We start from the raw sequence: 15,775 nt of genomic DNA on the forward strand, positions 1-15,775 counted from the left end.
AGACCACTGTAAATACTGACACTCTCCCGGGGATCCCTGTAAATACTGACACACTCCCGGGGATCCCTGTAAATACTGACCCACTCCCGGGGACCCCCTGTAAATACTGACACACTCCCGGGGACCCCCTGTAAATACTGACACACTCCCGGGGACCCCCTGTAAATACTGACACACTCCCGGGGATCCCCTGTAAATACTGACACACTCCCGGGGATCCCTGTAAATACTGACACTCTCCCGGGGACTCCCTGTAAATACTGATCCACCCCCGGGGACCCCCTGTAAATACTGACACACTCCCGGGATCCCCTTTAAATACTGACACACTCCCAGAGACCCCCTGTAAATACTGACACACTCCCGGGGATCCCTGTAAATACTGACACACTCCCAGGGATCCCTGTAAATACTGACACACTCCCTGTAAATACTGACACACTCCCGGGGATCCCTGTAAATACTGACACACTCCCGGAGACCCCCTGTAAATACTGACACACTCCCGGAGACCCCCTGTAAATACTGACACACTCCCGGGGATCCCTGTAAATACAGACACACTCCCGGGGATCCCTGCAAATACTGACGCACTCCTGGGGACACCCTGTAAATACTGACACACTCCCGGGAACCCCCTGTTTTAACCTCTGAAAGTTAGTGTTGAGGAAATATGGGGCCACCATTTCGGAATTTGTTTGTTCGTGTACGAGGCAGAGACGTGAAGAGACTGTACTGACTGGCTTCACCCACTCCAGTTTGAAAATCTCGGCTCCGCTGACCCAGACTCGCAGTGCCTGCTGGTTTTCAGTTTTACCACAAGGTAAACTCTGATTAGATTTGACTTATTTCTATTTAAATCAGAGTTATTAAGTCGGTCTTACATTCACCAAAAATAAATCTGAATCATCCGTCACATAATTTGAATAAAACACCTAATGATGCTAATCCCCTCACTCATGACGCAACCTCCCAATCCGACTGAATAAATCCTATAAATATACCAGCAGTTTATCAACATTTAAATAAATCCCTGCAAAAATTCCTGTGAAATAAGTCGGTGTGTGATGTCAAGAAGGATGACTGTCTCTAATTGGGATTATAAACCCCTCACCTCGTCCCCTTCCTTTTAAACAGTTTCCCTCTGACGCTGATTAAGAAATGGGACTGTCAATGTATTCGTGCCATGCTGAAATGATTTGGTTTGAACCCCGGTTTCAGGCTGTAGATGGTTGCTGTTCTCTAAGGTGCTGGAGGACACAGACAGACACACACACACAGACAGACACACACACACACACACGACACACGACACACGACAGACAGACAGACACAGTCAGAGACAGACAGAGACAGAGACAGACACGAGAGAGAGACAGACAGACACATGAGACACACACACACACACACACACACACACACAGAGGTTGGGAGGGGAATAAATGGGGCTGGGTTTGTGTAATTCCACCCTCCCACCAGTGGAGACACTGCAGGGTCACCCCTGGTAAGAGGCTGTGCTCATTCTTGGTCAGTTCATCCTACTCTAATTTCCCATGTCCACACCTATAATGAATCTTCCTATGTAAACTCGTCACGCTGTAATTACACCCTTCCTACAGTGCCACCACTGGCCAGAGGGTGTAATTATAGGGTGACGTGTTTACATAGGAAATTTCCATTCTAAATGTGGAAATTATAATGGAAATATAAAAGGATAAAAACTGAATATATGGCTGAATTACATCTGAACTTCCAGGTCCAATTATCCCCCGCTATCTAACCCTGCTTCACCTGAACACTACATAGGAACAGGAGGAGGCCATTCAGCCCCTCGAGCCTGTTCTGCCATTCAATGAGATCATGGCTGATCTCTGATCTAACTCCATATACCCGCCTTTGGTCCATATCACTTAATACCTTTGGTTAACAAAAATCTATCAATCTCAGATTTAAAATTAACAATTGACCCAGCATCAATTGCAGTTTGCGGAAGAGAGTTCCAAACTTCTGCCACCCTTTGTGTGTAGAAGTGTTTCCTAATTTCACTCCTGAAAGGTCTGGCTCTAATTTTTAGACTCTGCCCCCTAGTCCGAGACTCCCCAACCAGCGGAAATAGTTTCTCTCTCTCCACCCCTATCTGTTCCCCTTAATATCCTGAAAACTTCGATCAGATCACCCCTTAACCTTCTAAATTCCAGGGAACACAACCCTAGTTTGTGTAATCTCTCCTCGTAACTTAACCCTTGGAGTCCGGGTATCACGTCACTTCTCATGTGCAATGTCACAGGAGAGTGACTAGTTCCCTGTTAGAGGTTGTGTCTGACTCACGTTCAACAAGCCCCAATGGGAATGGACTCCGCCCTGTGTGAAAGATTCTCTTACCCTGCCCCCTTTGTGCTCCTGGTGCTGACTCCGTGACTGAGGTCTGCTGATTCACTGAGCAGCGGGAATGGTCTTTTGCTATTCGCCCTCACGGATATAGAGCGGTGGGGGCCCGGGCACTGCGCGCAGACCCAGCCCAAACTCACCCGAGGTGAAGAGGACGATGGCCTTCAAGCAGGAGAACTCGGCCGAGTCCACGTGCAGCAGCTTCAGTTTCTCCACCTGCTCCTGGAAGACCCGGATGTGATCCATGAACGCCACGACACGCTCTGCCGACATCGGGGAGGCGTGGAGGCCGGCGGCCGCCAGGAGCGGGGCCACGTGCAGGGGCATGGCGCACTGGGCGGCGTTCAGCACGAAGAGCTCGCTCCAGGTCAGCCGGAGCAGCCCCACCTGGTCCGAGATCTGGAGGTCAGGGAAGAAGGGGATGTTGCGGGCCCACTCCACGGCGCTGAAGAGGAGGCGAGCCGCCAGCTCGCAGATGTTCTCAATGCCCATCATGCTGCCGGGCTGCATGCACTGGCTGCCGTAGCGAGATGTCGGGTAAGGCTCCGCCCGCAGCAGCAGGGAGATGAAGCCGGACAGGTAGGAGGGGCTGGTGAAGCCGTCGCCATTGTTCAGGCTGTACTGTCCCGGGTTGGACTGAACGTGAGCCAGCCTCCCTCTCTGAACTGCTGTAATAGAAACAAGACAAATATGTACACTTTATCCAGTCAGCAACAGGGCGCAGGTAATGTACGGACTCACGCGGCTCAGCGGGCAGTGCGCTCGCCCCCGGAGTCAGAAGATCGTGGGTTCAAGCTCTGCTTGAGTTTCGAGCACAAAATCCAGTGCAGTGCTGAGGGAGCGCCGCACTGTCGGAGGGGCGGTACTGAGGGAGCGCCGCACTGTCGGAGGGGCGGTACTGAGGGAGCGCCGCACTGTCGGAGGGGCGGTACTGAGCGAGCGCCGCACTGTCGGAGGGGCGGTACTGAGGGAGCGCCGCACTGTCGGAGGGGCGGTACTGAGCGAGCACTGCACTGTCGGAGGGGCGGTACTGAGGGAGCGCCGCACTGTCGGAGGGGCGGTACTGAGGGAGCGCCGCACTGTCGGAGGGGCGGTACTGAGCGAGCACTGCACTGTCGGAGGGGCGGTACTGAGCGAGCACTGCACTGTCGGAGGGGCGGTACTGAGGGAGCGCCGCACTGTCGGAGGGGCGGTACTGAGGGAGCGCCGCACTGTCGGAAGGGCGGTACTGAGCGAGCGCCGCACTGTCGGAGGGGCGGTACTGAGCGAGCACTGCACTGTCGGAGGGGCGGTACTGAGCGAGCACTGCACTGTCGGAGGGGCGGTACTGAGCGAGCACTGCACTGTCGGAGGGGCGGTACTGAGGGAGCGCCGCACTGTCGGAGGGGCGGTACTGAGGGAGCGCCGCACTGTCGGAAGGGCAGTACTGAGGGAGCGCCGCATTGTCGGAGGGGCGGTACTGAGCGAGCGCCGCACTGTCGGAGGGGCGGTACTGAGCGAGCACTGCACTGTCGGAGGGGCGGTACTGAGGGAGCGCCGCACTGTCGGAGGGGCGGTACTGAGGGAGCGCCGCACTGTCGGAAGGGCAGTACTGAGGGAGCGCCGCATTGTCGGAAGGGCGGTACTGAGGGAGCGCCGCACTGTCGGAGGGGCGGTACTGAGGGAGCGCCGCACTGTCGGAGGGTCAGTACTGAGGGAGGAGGAGGTAAAACAAGAAGCTGAGGTTCGGTGACACCAGGGTCTAAACGCTGTAGATTGCAGGAGGACGGTGGGAAGTGAGGAGTTCACAGTCGTGACAGGCTGACAAAGGATGAGCTTCAGTAGGAGTCAGTTCATTTTTTTCTTTGAGTTTAAATGTCACAAATTATCCCATCCTTCTCGACCAAGATAAAAATCTTTAACTGTAATGCCATGTTTTTTCTTTCAGTCACAGTGCATATGGGGGTGAAAAACCAAATTCACCCGACAGAAACTGGCCCATCCGTACAAGAGAGGAGTCAAGCCAGCCCGTTCAAATACAAGCACCTTGTGAGTTTAGTTACTGAGTACATGTTTGATTGGCTGCTGTTTGAGAGATGCATATTTAATTTTCCTTCGTCCAAGTCATGTTTTTAGTATTTCTCAACCTATCTTGTTAAAATTGGGTAGTTTCTCTGAAACCATTAGTGACTGTAAAAGCTTCTGTAGATATGTGAAGAGAAAAAGATTGGTGAAGTACTGAGGGAGCGCCGCACTGTCGGAGGTGCCATCTTTGGGACGAGACATTAAACCGAGGCCCGGTCTGCTCTCTCAGGTGGATGTAAAAGATCCCACGGCCACTTTTGGAAGAAGAGCAGGGGAGATCTTCCCGGTGTGCTGGGGCCAGTATTTATTCCTCAATCAACATCACTAAAACAGATTATTGGGTCATTATCACATTGCTGTTTGTGGGACCTTGCTGTGCACAAATTGGGGGCTGCGTTTCCTACATTACAACAGTGACTACACTTCAAAAAGTACTTCATTGGCTGTAAAGCGCTTTGGGACGTCCAGAGGTTGTGAAAGGCACTATAGAAATGCACGTCTTTCTTTCTTTCCCGCCCACCAATCTCTCTGACTGCAGCTGAACACAAAGTGTTTTTTTTAATTTAAGTGCTGTATTAGTTTATTACATTAATCAGATTCCAGTGCACAATCCCCCAAAATCTGCAGCTTGCAGCTGGTCTGGGGGCAATGTGAAATCCCGAGCATTCGAAATGGAGCAAAAGGGGAACGCGGGGAAAATGAAGAGGAATAAAAGCTAAGAAACGAGGATTAGAGCAGAGAAACGGAGCGGAAACAACAGGATCTGAGACAGAAATCAGCAAGAATGATATTTTAAAAAATCAGCAAGATCAGAGACAAAAATCAGCTAGACAGAAATCTCTGAACGTGGGAATGTAGATAGATAAAGTCGTAAAAAAAAGATCAATCGAATGGTGGGTTTTATAAAGCAAAGGATACAAGAGTATAGAAGTAAAGCTAAGTTTGTACAAAACACTGATTAGGCCACATTTAGAGTTGTTTGTGCAGTTTTGGGTGTCCGATTATAGAAAAGTTCCTCGGAGTCCACATCACGGAAGACCTCTCCTGGTCCCTCACTACCTCCTCTCTGGTGAAGAAGGCCCAGCAGCGCCTATATTTCCTAAGGAGGCTGAAGGGATGTAACCTGTCACCCCTGATCCTCTCTAACTTTTACCGCTGCACAATAGAGAGCATCCTGACGAACTGTATCACAGTATGGTATGGCAGCTGTAGCTACTATGACCGGAAAGCCCTGCAGCGGGTAGTCAAAACTGCCCAACGCATTACCGGCACCCGGCTACCGACCATAGAGCACATATACCAGAAACGCTGTTTACTGAGGTCACGGACCATCATCAAAGACCCTACCCACCCCAGCCACAGTCTGTTCGCCCTCCTGCCATCTGGGAGACGCTACAGATGCATTTGCACCCGTACGACCAGATTTAGGAACAGCTTCTTTCCCAGGGCTGTCATCCTACTGAACTCCACAAATAAACTCTAAAGCCTGCCCATCTGCCAATGCACTTTATTATGGTTAGGTTTATGTTAATGTATTACAAGCCAAATGTATGTTGAATGTTTAAATGTCTTAATCTAAATGTACACTCTCGGGAGCCGCAAGCCTACATTTCGTTGTACTGCACTTGTGCACTAACAATGACAATAAAGGTGATTATGATTATTATTAGAGCCATAGATTCAGCGTAGATTCACCAGGATGATGGCAGGGATGGGAGACTAGAGTTCCGAGAGGGACTGGAGATACCCGGACTATTGCAACTGGAGCAGAGGTTACAACAAAAACTTGTATTTATATAGCGCCTTTAACATTGTAAAAAGTCCCAAGGTGCTTCACAAGTGTGTTTTAAGACAAAAAATTTGACACCGAGCCACATAAGTATAAATTAGGGCAGGCGACCAAAAGCTGGGTCAAAGAGGTCCGTTTTAAGGAGCGTCTTAAAGGAGGAGAGAGAGAGGCGGAGAGCTTTAGGGAGGGAATTCCAGAGCTTAGAGCCTCGACAGCTGAAGGCACGGCCGCCAATGATGGAGCGATTATAATCCGGGATGCTCAAGAGGCCATAATTGGAGGAACGCAGATATCTCGGGGGGTTTGTGGGGCTGGAGGAGATTACAGAGATAGGGAGGGGCGAGGGCCATGGAGGGATTTGAAAACCAGGATGAGAATTTTGAAATCGAGGTGCTGCTTAACCAGGAGCCAATGTACGTCAGCGAGCACAGTGGTGATGGGCGAACGGGACTTGGTGTGAGTTAGGACACGGGGCAGTGAGCACAGGGGGTGATGGGTGAACGGGACTGGGTGAGAGTTAGGACACGGGGCAGTGAGCACAGAGGGTGATGGGTGAACGGGACTGGGTGTGAGTTAGGACACGGGGCAGTGAGCACAGGGGGTGATGGGTGAACGGGACTGGGTGTGAGTTAGGACACGGGGCAGTGAGCACAGGGGGTGATGGGTGAACGGGACTGGGTGTGAGTTAGGACACGGGGCAGTGAGCACAGGGGGTGATGGGTGAACGGGACTGGGTGTGAGTTAGGACACGGGGCAGTGAGCACAGGGGGTGATGGGTGAACGGGACTGGGTGTGAGTTAGGACACGGGGCAGTGAGCACAGGGGGTGATGGGCAAACGGGACTGGGTGTGAGTTAGGACACGGGGCAGTGAGCACAGGGGGTGATGGGTGAACGGGACTGGGTGTGAGTTAGGACACGGGTCAGTGAGCACAGGGGGTGATGGGTGAACGGGACTGGGTGTGAGTTAGGACACGGGGCAGTGAGCACGGGGTGATGGGTGAATGGGACTTGGTGTGAGTTAGGACACGGGGCAGTGAGCACGGGGGGTGATGGGTGAACGGGACTGGGTGTGAGTTAGGACACGGGGCAGTGAGCACAGGGGGTGATGGGTGAACGGGACTGGGTGTGAGTTAGGACACGGGGCAGTGAGCACAGTGGGTGATGGGTGAACGGGACTGGGTGTGAGTTAGGACACGGGCAGCCGAGTTTTAGATGAGCTCAAGTTTACGGAGGGTGGAATGTGGGAGGCCAGCCAGGAGTGTGTTGGAATAGTCAAGTCTCGAGGTAACAAAGGCAGGGATGAGGTTAAACAGATTTAATTGAAACATATAAAATTCTAACCGGACTAGACAGACTAGATGCAGGAAGGATGTTCCCGATGGCAGGGGAGTCCAGAACCAGGGGTCACAGACTAAGGATAAGAGGTAAGCCATTTAGGGCAGAGATGAGGAGGAATTTCTTCACCCAGAGAATGGTGAACCTGTGGAATTCTCTACCACAGAAGGCAGTTGAGGCCAATTCATTAAATATATTCAAGAAGTAGTTAGATATATTTCTTAAGGCTAAAGGGATCAAAGGATATGGGGAGAAAGCAGGGACAGGGTACTGAATTTGGATGATCAGCCATGATCTCATTGAATGGCGGAGCAGGCTCGAGGGGCCGAATGGCCTACTCCTGCTCCTATCTTCTATGTTTCTATGTTAATAGAGCATTTTAAAATTATGAATAGTTGTGATATAGTGAACAAGGAAAGACTATTTTTCTGGTTGGGGAGTCAATGATGAGGGAGCATCTATTTAAAATTGTCCCCGAGAGAATAAGGAGGGGTGTTCGGAGAATTTTTTTTACACAGGGTTGTTGGGGGCATGGAATGATTTAGCGCAGGGGGAGGTTAAGGTAGCGACCATTGCTTATTTTACATAAGAACATAAGAAATAGGAGCAGGAGTAGGCCAATCGGCCCCTCGAGCCTGCTCCGCCATTCAATAAGATCATGGCTGATCTGATCCTAACCGCCAATCCACTATCACAGAACCATCTCCTGAATCTAACAGAATTAGACACATGAAATAGGAGCAGGATCAGGCTACACGGCCCCTGGGCCCACTCCGCTACCCACAGGGCCATGACCGATCCGAACCTAGACTCATGTCCAAATTCCTGCCCGCTCCCCGTAACCCTTAATTCCCTTTACTTCTAGGAAACTGTCTATTTCTGTTTTAAATTTATGTAATGATGTAGCTTCTACAGCTTTTTGGGGCAGCATATTCCATGGACCTACCACCCTCTGAGTGAAGTAGTTCCTCCTCATCTCAGTTTTGAAAGAGCAACCCCTTATTCGAAGACTATGCCCCCTAGTTCTAGTTTCACCCATCATCGGGAACATCCTCCCCGCATCCACCCGATCCAATCCCTTCACAATCTTATATGTTTCAATAAGATCGCCTCTCATTCTTCTGAACTCCAATGAGTAGAGTCCCAATCTACTCAACCTCTCCTCATATGTCCATCCCCTCATCCCCGGGATTAACCGAGTGAACCTTCTTTGTACTGACTCGAGAGCAAGTATGTCCTTTCTTAAGTATGGACACCAAAACTGTATGCAGTATTCCAGGTGCGGTCTCACCAATACCTTGTACAACTGAAGCAATACCTCCCTATTTTTATATTCTATCCCCCTAGCAATGAAAGCCAACATTCCATTGGCCTTCTTAATCACTTGCTGCACCTGCATACTAACCTTTTGAGTTTCGTGCACCAGGACCCCCAGATCCCTTTGTACTTCAGTACTTTCCAGTTTCTTGCCATTAAAATAATAACTTGCTCTACGATTTTTCCTGCCAAAGTGCATAACCTCACACTTTCCAGTATTGTATTCCATCTGCCAAATCTCTGCCCACTTACTTAGTCTGTCTATGTCCCCTTGCAGGTTTTTTATGTCCTCCTCACTCACTACTTTCCCTCCCATCTTAGTATCATCTGCAAACTTTGATATGTTACACTCGGTCCCCTCCTCCAAATCGTTAATATAGATTGTAAAGAGTTGGGGACCCAGCACTGACCCCTGCGGAACACCACTAGTTACTGATTGCCAGTCTGAGAATGAACCATTTATCCCAACTCTCTGCCTTCTGTTAGATAGCCAATCCTCTATCCATGCCAGACTATTACCCCCAATCCCGTGATTTTTTATCTTAAGCAATAATCTTTTGTGTGGCACCTTGTCAAATGCCTTTTGGAAGTCTAAATACACTACGTCCACTGGTTCCCCTTTATCCACCCTATACGTTACTTCCTCAAAGAACTCCAGCAAATTTGTCAAACATGACTTCCCCTTCATAAAACCATGCTGACTTTGTCCTATTAAATTATGATTATCCAAATGTCCTGTTACTGTCTCCTTAATAATGGACTCCAAAATTTTACCTACCACAGATGTTAGGCTAACTGGTCTATAGTTTCCAGCCTTCTGTCTACTGCCCTTTTTAAATAAGGGTGTTACATTAGCAGTTTTCCAGTCTGCCGGGACCTTTGCCGAGTCCAGGGAGTTTTGGAAAATTATTACCAATGCATCCACAATCCCTACCGCCACTTCCCTCAAGACCCTAGGATGTAAGCCATCAGGTCCAGGTGATTTATCCGCCTTGAGTCCCATTATTTTACCGAGTACCACTTCCTTAGTGATTTTGATCGTGTTTAGCTCCTCCCCCCCTTTAGCCCCCTGTTTGTCCAGTGTTGGGATATTCTTAGTGTCTTCTACTGTAAAGACTGATATAAAATATTCATTCAGTGTTTTTGCCATCTCCATATTTCCCACCATTAATTTCCCGGTCTCATCCTCTAAGGGACCAACATTTACTTTAGCCACCCTTTTTCTTTTTATATAACTATAAAAACTCTTACTATCTGTTTTTATATTTTTTGCTAATTTACTTTCATAATCTATCTTCCCTTTCTTAAATCAATCTTTTTGTTATTTTTTGCTGTCTTTTAAAGTTTTCCCAATCCTCTATCCTCCCACTAGATAATTGATTCACGATTTGAAACAGAGGAAGATTCTGGGCTATAGGGAAAGAGCAGGGGCAGTGGGATTAGTTTTGAATTGGTCTAGCACAGACACGATGGGCCAAATGGCCACCACCTGTGCTGTAAACTTCTCTAGTTCTGCAAAATCAGAGACAAAAAATCAAAAAATCATTAATATTATTGATAAAATGCAGGGCTAGAAGTGCTCTAAGGATTCCCCAGGACAGATTAACCGATACAAAATCTGTGTCACCGATTTAATTATATTATTAAAAGCAATTTAAAGGTTTACGTGGGGTTTTTCAGTTCTGGCTATTTCTGTTTAATGGTTGGTGATTGAGAGAGAGAGAGAATGGGGACAGCGAATGAGCAAAATGAGAGAGAGAGACAGAATGAGACTGAGAGATGAAGATCAGGTGCATAGACTGGAACCCTGGAATACTGGGACCAGGCCAGTCCTGAAACTCCGGGAAGAGTTGGAAGTGCAGTGAATGAAGCTGGTTAATGAGCGGCCACGTTGCCAGGACCCCCAGGAAGCCCTCCCCAGCCCAGCCCAGGAGAGCTCTACCTTCTCGCTTCATGCCGACTTTCAGACACTTCTTGAGGCGGCAGTACTGGCACTGGTTACGGTGGTGCTGGTCGATGGGACAGTTCCTGCTGACCCTGCAGGTATAGCTCAGGTTCCTGCGGACACTCCTCTTGAAGAAGCTCTTGCAGCCCTCGCAGGTGAACTGTCCGTAGTGTTTGCCGCTGGACTTGTCGCCACAGACCATGCACTCCACCCCCGCCTGCTGCTGCAGCTTGTCCAGCTGGGGCGCGTCCTGGGCCGGCGAGCAGGGCAACAGCTCGCCGGGGGACTCGTCCTCCTGCTCCTCGGGGCTGAGGTGGGGCCTGGGGGTGAGCGAGGTCTCCTCCACCGGATCTCTCCAGGAGTTCCTGATCATCCTGGAGCCGGGCCTCCAAACTCAGCGAACAACCCTGCAGCAGGCTAACCCTCCGGGTCCCGGTCCCGCTCACAGTCCCAGTCACAGCTCTGGTCCCAGCTCCAGTCCCAGTCCTAGTCCCAATCCCGGTCACAGGTCTAGTCCCAGCTCCAGCTCCAGTCCCAATCCCGCTCACAGTCCCAGTCACAGCTCCAGTCCCAGTCCTAGTCCCAATCCCGGTCACAGGTCTAGTCCCAATCCCGCTCACAATCCCAGTCACAGCTCTGGTCCCAGCTCCAGTCCCGGTCCTAGTCCCAATCCCGGTCACAGGTCTAGTCCCAGCTCTAGTCCTAGTCCCAATCCCAATCCTGGTCCCAGCTCCAGTCCCAGTCCCGGTCCTAGTCCCAATCCCGGTCACAGGTCTAGTCCCAGTCCTAGTCCCAATCCCAATCCCAATCCCAGTCACAGCTCTGGTCCCAGTTCTAGTCCTGCCCCAAATCCCAATCCCAGCTCTAGTCACAGTCACAGTTCTAGTCCTGCCCCAAATCCCGGTCCCAGCTCTGGTCCCAGTCCCAATCCCAGTTCTAGTCCCAATCCCAGTTCTAGTCCTCGTCCCAATCCCAATCCCAATTCTAGTCCCAGTTCTGCCCCAAATCCCAATCCCAGCTCTAGTCACAGTCCCAGTTCTAGTCCTGCCCCAAATCCCGGTCCCAGTCCCAGCTCTGGTCCCAGTCCCAATCCCAATCCCAGTCCCAGTTCTATCCTGCCCCAAATCCCAGCACAAGTCCCAGTCCTGCCCGAGTCCCAATCGCAGTCCTGACAGCTCCAGTCCCGGTCCCTGCCCTGTATCCCGGCTCTATCCCTGCCCTGTGTCCCAGTGCGGGCTCTGTCCCGGTCCCGGTCTGTTGGCGCTGTCTGAGTCAGTCTGCCTGTCCTGTCTACCCAGCCTTGTCCTGTCCTGTCTGAGCCTCAGTCCCCTCCGACCCTCTCCCGGTAAATCCCGGCCGCTTCAGCAGCAAAGTCCAGATCCTGCAGACAAATGCCTGGCCGCTCGGGATCTTCCTGCTGCAAAACTTCGGGAAACAAAGTGGCCGCGGTTCGCCAGCCCGGCCTGGTCCCGCTCCTGGTCCTGGTCCCGGGGACCCTGCGATGTGGGGACACAGAGAGAGAGAGAGAGAGACAGGCTGCAGCCCAGCCTCGGCACAGTGACAAACCCTCCGGGGAAACGGCTTCAAATCCACGAGGAAGCGAAGGGGCCGCGTCCCGTGTGCCGGAGACTCACATCCGCTGCTCAGGCTGGAGCCCAGGGACACTCTGCCGGGCTGAGTCTGTCTGAGTGTTGCTGCAGCTGGCACAGAGCGCCAGCAAACTTACACACTCCTCCTCCCCGGCAACCCTTCACTCTGACACCTCTCTCTCCCTGTCTCTCTCACACTCTCTCTCTCTCTCTCACACTCCCTCTCTCTCTCTCTCTCTTACACACTCCCTCCCTCCTCCCCGGCAACCCTTCACTCTGACACCTCTCTCTCCCTGTCTCTCTCACACTCTCTCTCTCTCTCTCACACTCCCTCTCTCTTACACACTCCCTCCCTCCCTCCTCCCCGGCAACCCTTCACTCTGACACCTCTCTCTCCCTGTCTGTCTGTCTCTCTCACACACTCCCTCTCTCACACACACTCTCTCTCTCTCACACTCTCTCTCTCTCTCACACACACTCTCTCTCTCTCTCTCCCCCTCTCACACACACTCTCTCTCTCTCACACTCTCTCTCTCACTCTCTCTCTCTCTCTCTCTTTCACACTCCCTCTCTCTCTCTCACTCCCTCTCTCTCACACTCCCTCTCTCTCTCTCACACTCCCTCTCTCTCTCACACTCTCCCTCTCTCTCACACACTCTCTCTCTCTCCCTCTCTCACACACACTCTCTCTCTCTCACTCTCTCTCTCTCACACTCCCTCTCTCATACTCCCTCTCTCTCTCTCACACTCTCCCTCTCTCTCTCCCTCTCTCACACACTCTCTCTCTCTCCCTCTCTCACACACACTCTCTCTCTCACACTCCCTCTCTCATACTCCCTCTCTCTCTCTCACACTCTCTCTCACACACTCCCTCTCTCTCACACTCTCTCTCTCTCCCTCTCTCACACACACTCTCTCTCTCACACTCTCTCTCTCACACACACTCTCTCTCTCTCACACTCTCTCACTCCCCCTCTCTCTCTCACACTCCCTCTCTCATACTCTCTCTCTCTCACACTCTCTCTCTCTCTCACACTCCCTCTCTCTCTCACTCTCCCTCTCTCTCACTCTCTCCCTCTCTCACACACTCTCTCTCTCTCACACTCTCTCTCTCACACTCCCTCTCTCTCTCTCATACTCTCTCTCTTTCACACTCCCTCTCTCTCACACACTCTCTCTCTCTAACACACTCCCTCTCTCTCTCACTCCGTCTGTCTCTCTAACACACTCCCTCTCTCTCACACACACTCTTACTCTCTCTTTCACACTCCCTCTCTCACACTCCCTCTCTCTCTCACACTCCCTCTCTCTCTCACACTCCCTCTCTCTCTCTCACTCCCTCCCTCTCTCCGTCTCTCTCACACACTCTCTCTCACTCCTTCTCGCACTCTCTTTCTCACACCCGCTCTCTCTCTCCCACTCCCTCTCTCACTCCCTCTCTCTCTCACACTCCCTCTCTCTCTCACTCCCACTCTCTCCCTCTCTCTCCCTCTCCCACTCTCTCTCCCCCGCCCTCTCTCACCATCACATGCAACCCTTGAATTTCTCATCTACTTGCTGCCCCTCGGCGACATCATCCGAAAACATGCCGCCAAGTTCCACATGTGCGCTGACGACACCCGGCTCCACCTCGCCGCCGCCTCTCACGAACCCCCCCACCGCCGTGTCTCTGATTTGTAACGCTGCTCACCCGCCATCCAGTACTGGAAGACCAGAGATTTTCTCCAACTAAATACTGGGAAGACTGAAGACACTGCCTTCGGCCCCCGTCACAAACTCCATTCCCTCGCCACCGACTCCATCCCTCTCCCTGGCGACTGTCTGAGGCTGAACCAGACTGTTCGCAACCTTGCCGTCCTGTTTGGCCCTGAAATGAGTTTCCGATCCCATATTCGCTCCATCGCCAAGACCACCTACTTCCACCTCCGTAACATCGCCCATCTCCGCCCCTGCCTCAGCTCATCTGCTGCTGAAACCCTCACCCCTGCCTTTGTTACCTCTCGACTTGGCTATTCCAACACACTCCTGGCTGGCCTCCCACATTCTACCCTCTATAAACTTCTGTTCATCCAAATCTCTGCTGCCCCGTGTCCTAACTCGCACCAAGTCCCGTTCACCCATCACCCCCTGTGCTCACTGCCCCGTGTCCTAACTCACACCCAGTCCCGTTCACTCATCACCCCCTGTGCTCACTGCCCCGTGTCCTAACTCGCACCAAGTCCCGTTCACCCATCACCCCCTGTGCTCACTGCCCCGTGTCCTAACTCACACCCAGTCCCGTTCACCCATCACCCCCTGTGCTCACTGCCCCGTGTCCTAACTCACACCCAGTCCCGTTCACCCATCACCCCCTGTGCTCACTGCCCCGTGTCCTAACTCGCACCAAGTCCCGTTCACCCATCACCCCCTGTGCTCAGTGCCCCGTGTCCTAACTCGCACCCAGTCCCGTTCACCCATCACCCCCTGTGCTCACTGCCCCGTGTCCTAACTCACACCCAGTCCCGTTCACCCATCACCCCTTGTGCTCACTGCCCCGTGTCCTAACTCACACCCAGTCCCGTTCACCCATCACCCCCTGTGCTCACTGCCCCGTGTCCTAACTCACACCCAGTCCCGTTCACCCATCACCCCCTGTGCTCACTGCCCCGTGTCCTAACTCACACCCAGTCCCGTTCACCCATCACCCCCTGTGCTCACTGCCCCGTGTCCTAACTCACACCCAGTCCCGTTCACCCATCACCCCCTGTGCTCACTGCCCAGTGTCCTAACTCACACCCAGTCCCCTTCACCCATCACCCCCTGTGCTCACTGCCCCGTGTCCTAACTCACACCCAGTCCCGTTCACCCATCACCCCCTGTGCTCGCTGACCTACATTGGCTCCCGGTCTGGCAATGCCTCAATTTTAAAATTCTCATCCTTATTTTCAAATCCCTCCATGGCCTCGCCCCCTCCCCGTCTCTCTAACCTCCCCCAGCCCTACACCCCTCCGAGATCTCCGCACTTCTCCAATTCTGGTCTCTTGAGCATCCCCCGATTTCCATCGCCCCACCATTGGCGGCCGTGCCTTCAGCTGCCTGGGCCCCGAGCTCTGGAATTCCCTCCCTAAACCTCTCCGCCTCTCTCTCCTCATTCAAGACGCTCCTTAAAACTGACCTCTTTGATCAACCTGTCCTAATATCTCCTTATGTGGCTCAGTGTCAAATTTTGTTTGATAATCGCTCCTGTGAAGCACCTTGGGACATTTTACTACGTTAAAGGCGCTGTATAAATACAAGTTGTTGTTGAATTCTGACACCTCTCTCTCTCTTTGCCATGATGTCTCCAGGGAAACCCAGCTTCCCTTTAT

At 52.0% G+C, this 15,775-nt stretch overlaps 1 protein-coding gene across 2 annotated transcripts in view; it reads right to left on the reverse strand.

Annotated features, from left to right (window-relative positions):
- Positions 1 to 12,643, reverse strand: part of LOC147086373 (COUP transcription factor 1-like) — a 42,713-nt gene extending 30,070 nt beyond the window's left edge. Inside the window, exons 1-2 of one of the 2 annotated variants that reach the window (XM_085978434.1) lie at positions 10,837 to 12,643; positions 2,529 to 3,053 (exon numbers count right to left, since the gene is read on the reverse strand). In XM_085978434.1, the coding sequence (XP_085834560.1) occupies positions 2,529 to 3,053; positions 10,837 to 11,212 (901 nt within the window). In that variant the 5' untranslated portion in view covers positions 11,213 to 12,643. Of the gene's footprint in view, positions 1 to 2,528; positions 3,057 to 10,836 lie in introns of both variants that reach the window. The other variant, XM_085978433.1, reaches the window with a different exon arrangement.
- Positions 12,644 to 15,775: the final 3,132 nt, after the last annotated feature.

The sequence above is a fragment of the Somniosus microcephalus genome, unplaced genomic scaffold (genome assembly GCF_052327205.1).
Source record: "Somniosus microcephalus isolate GS21.2 unplaced genomic scaffold, FLI_Smic_1.0 unresolved_chr7, whole genome shotgun sequence".
In the NCBI taxonomy this organism is placed as follows: Eukaryota; Metazoa; Chordata; class Chondrichthyes; order Squaliformes; family Somniosidae; genus Somniosus; species Somniosus microcephalus.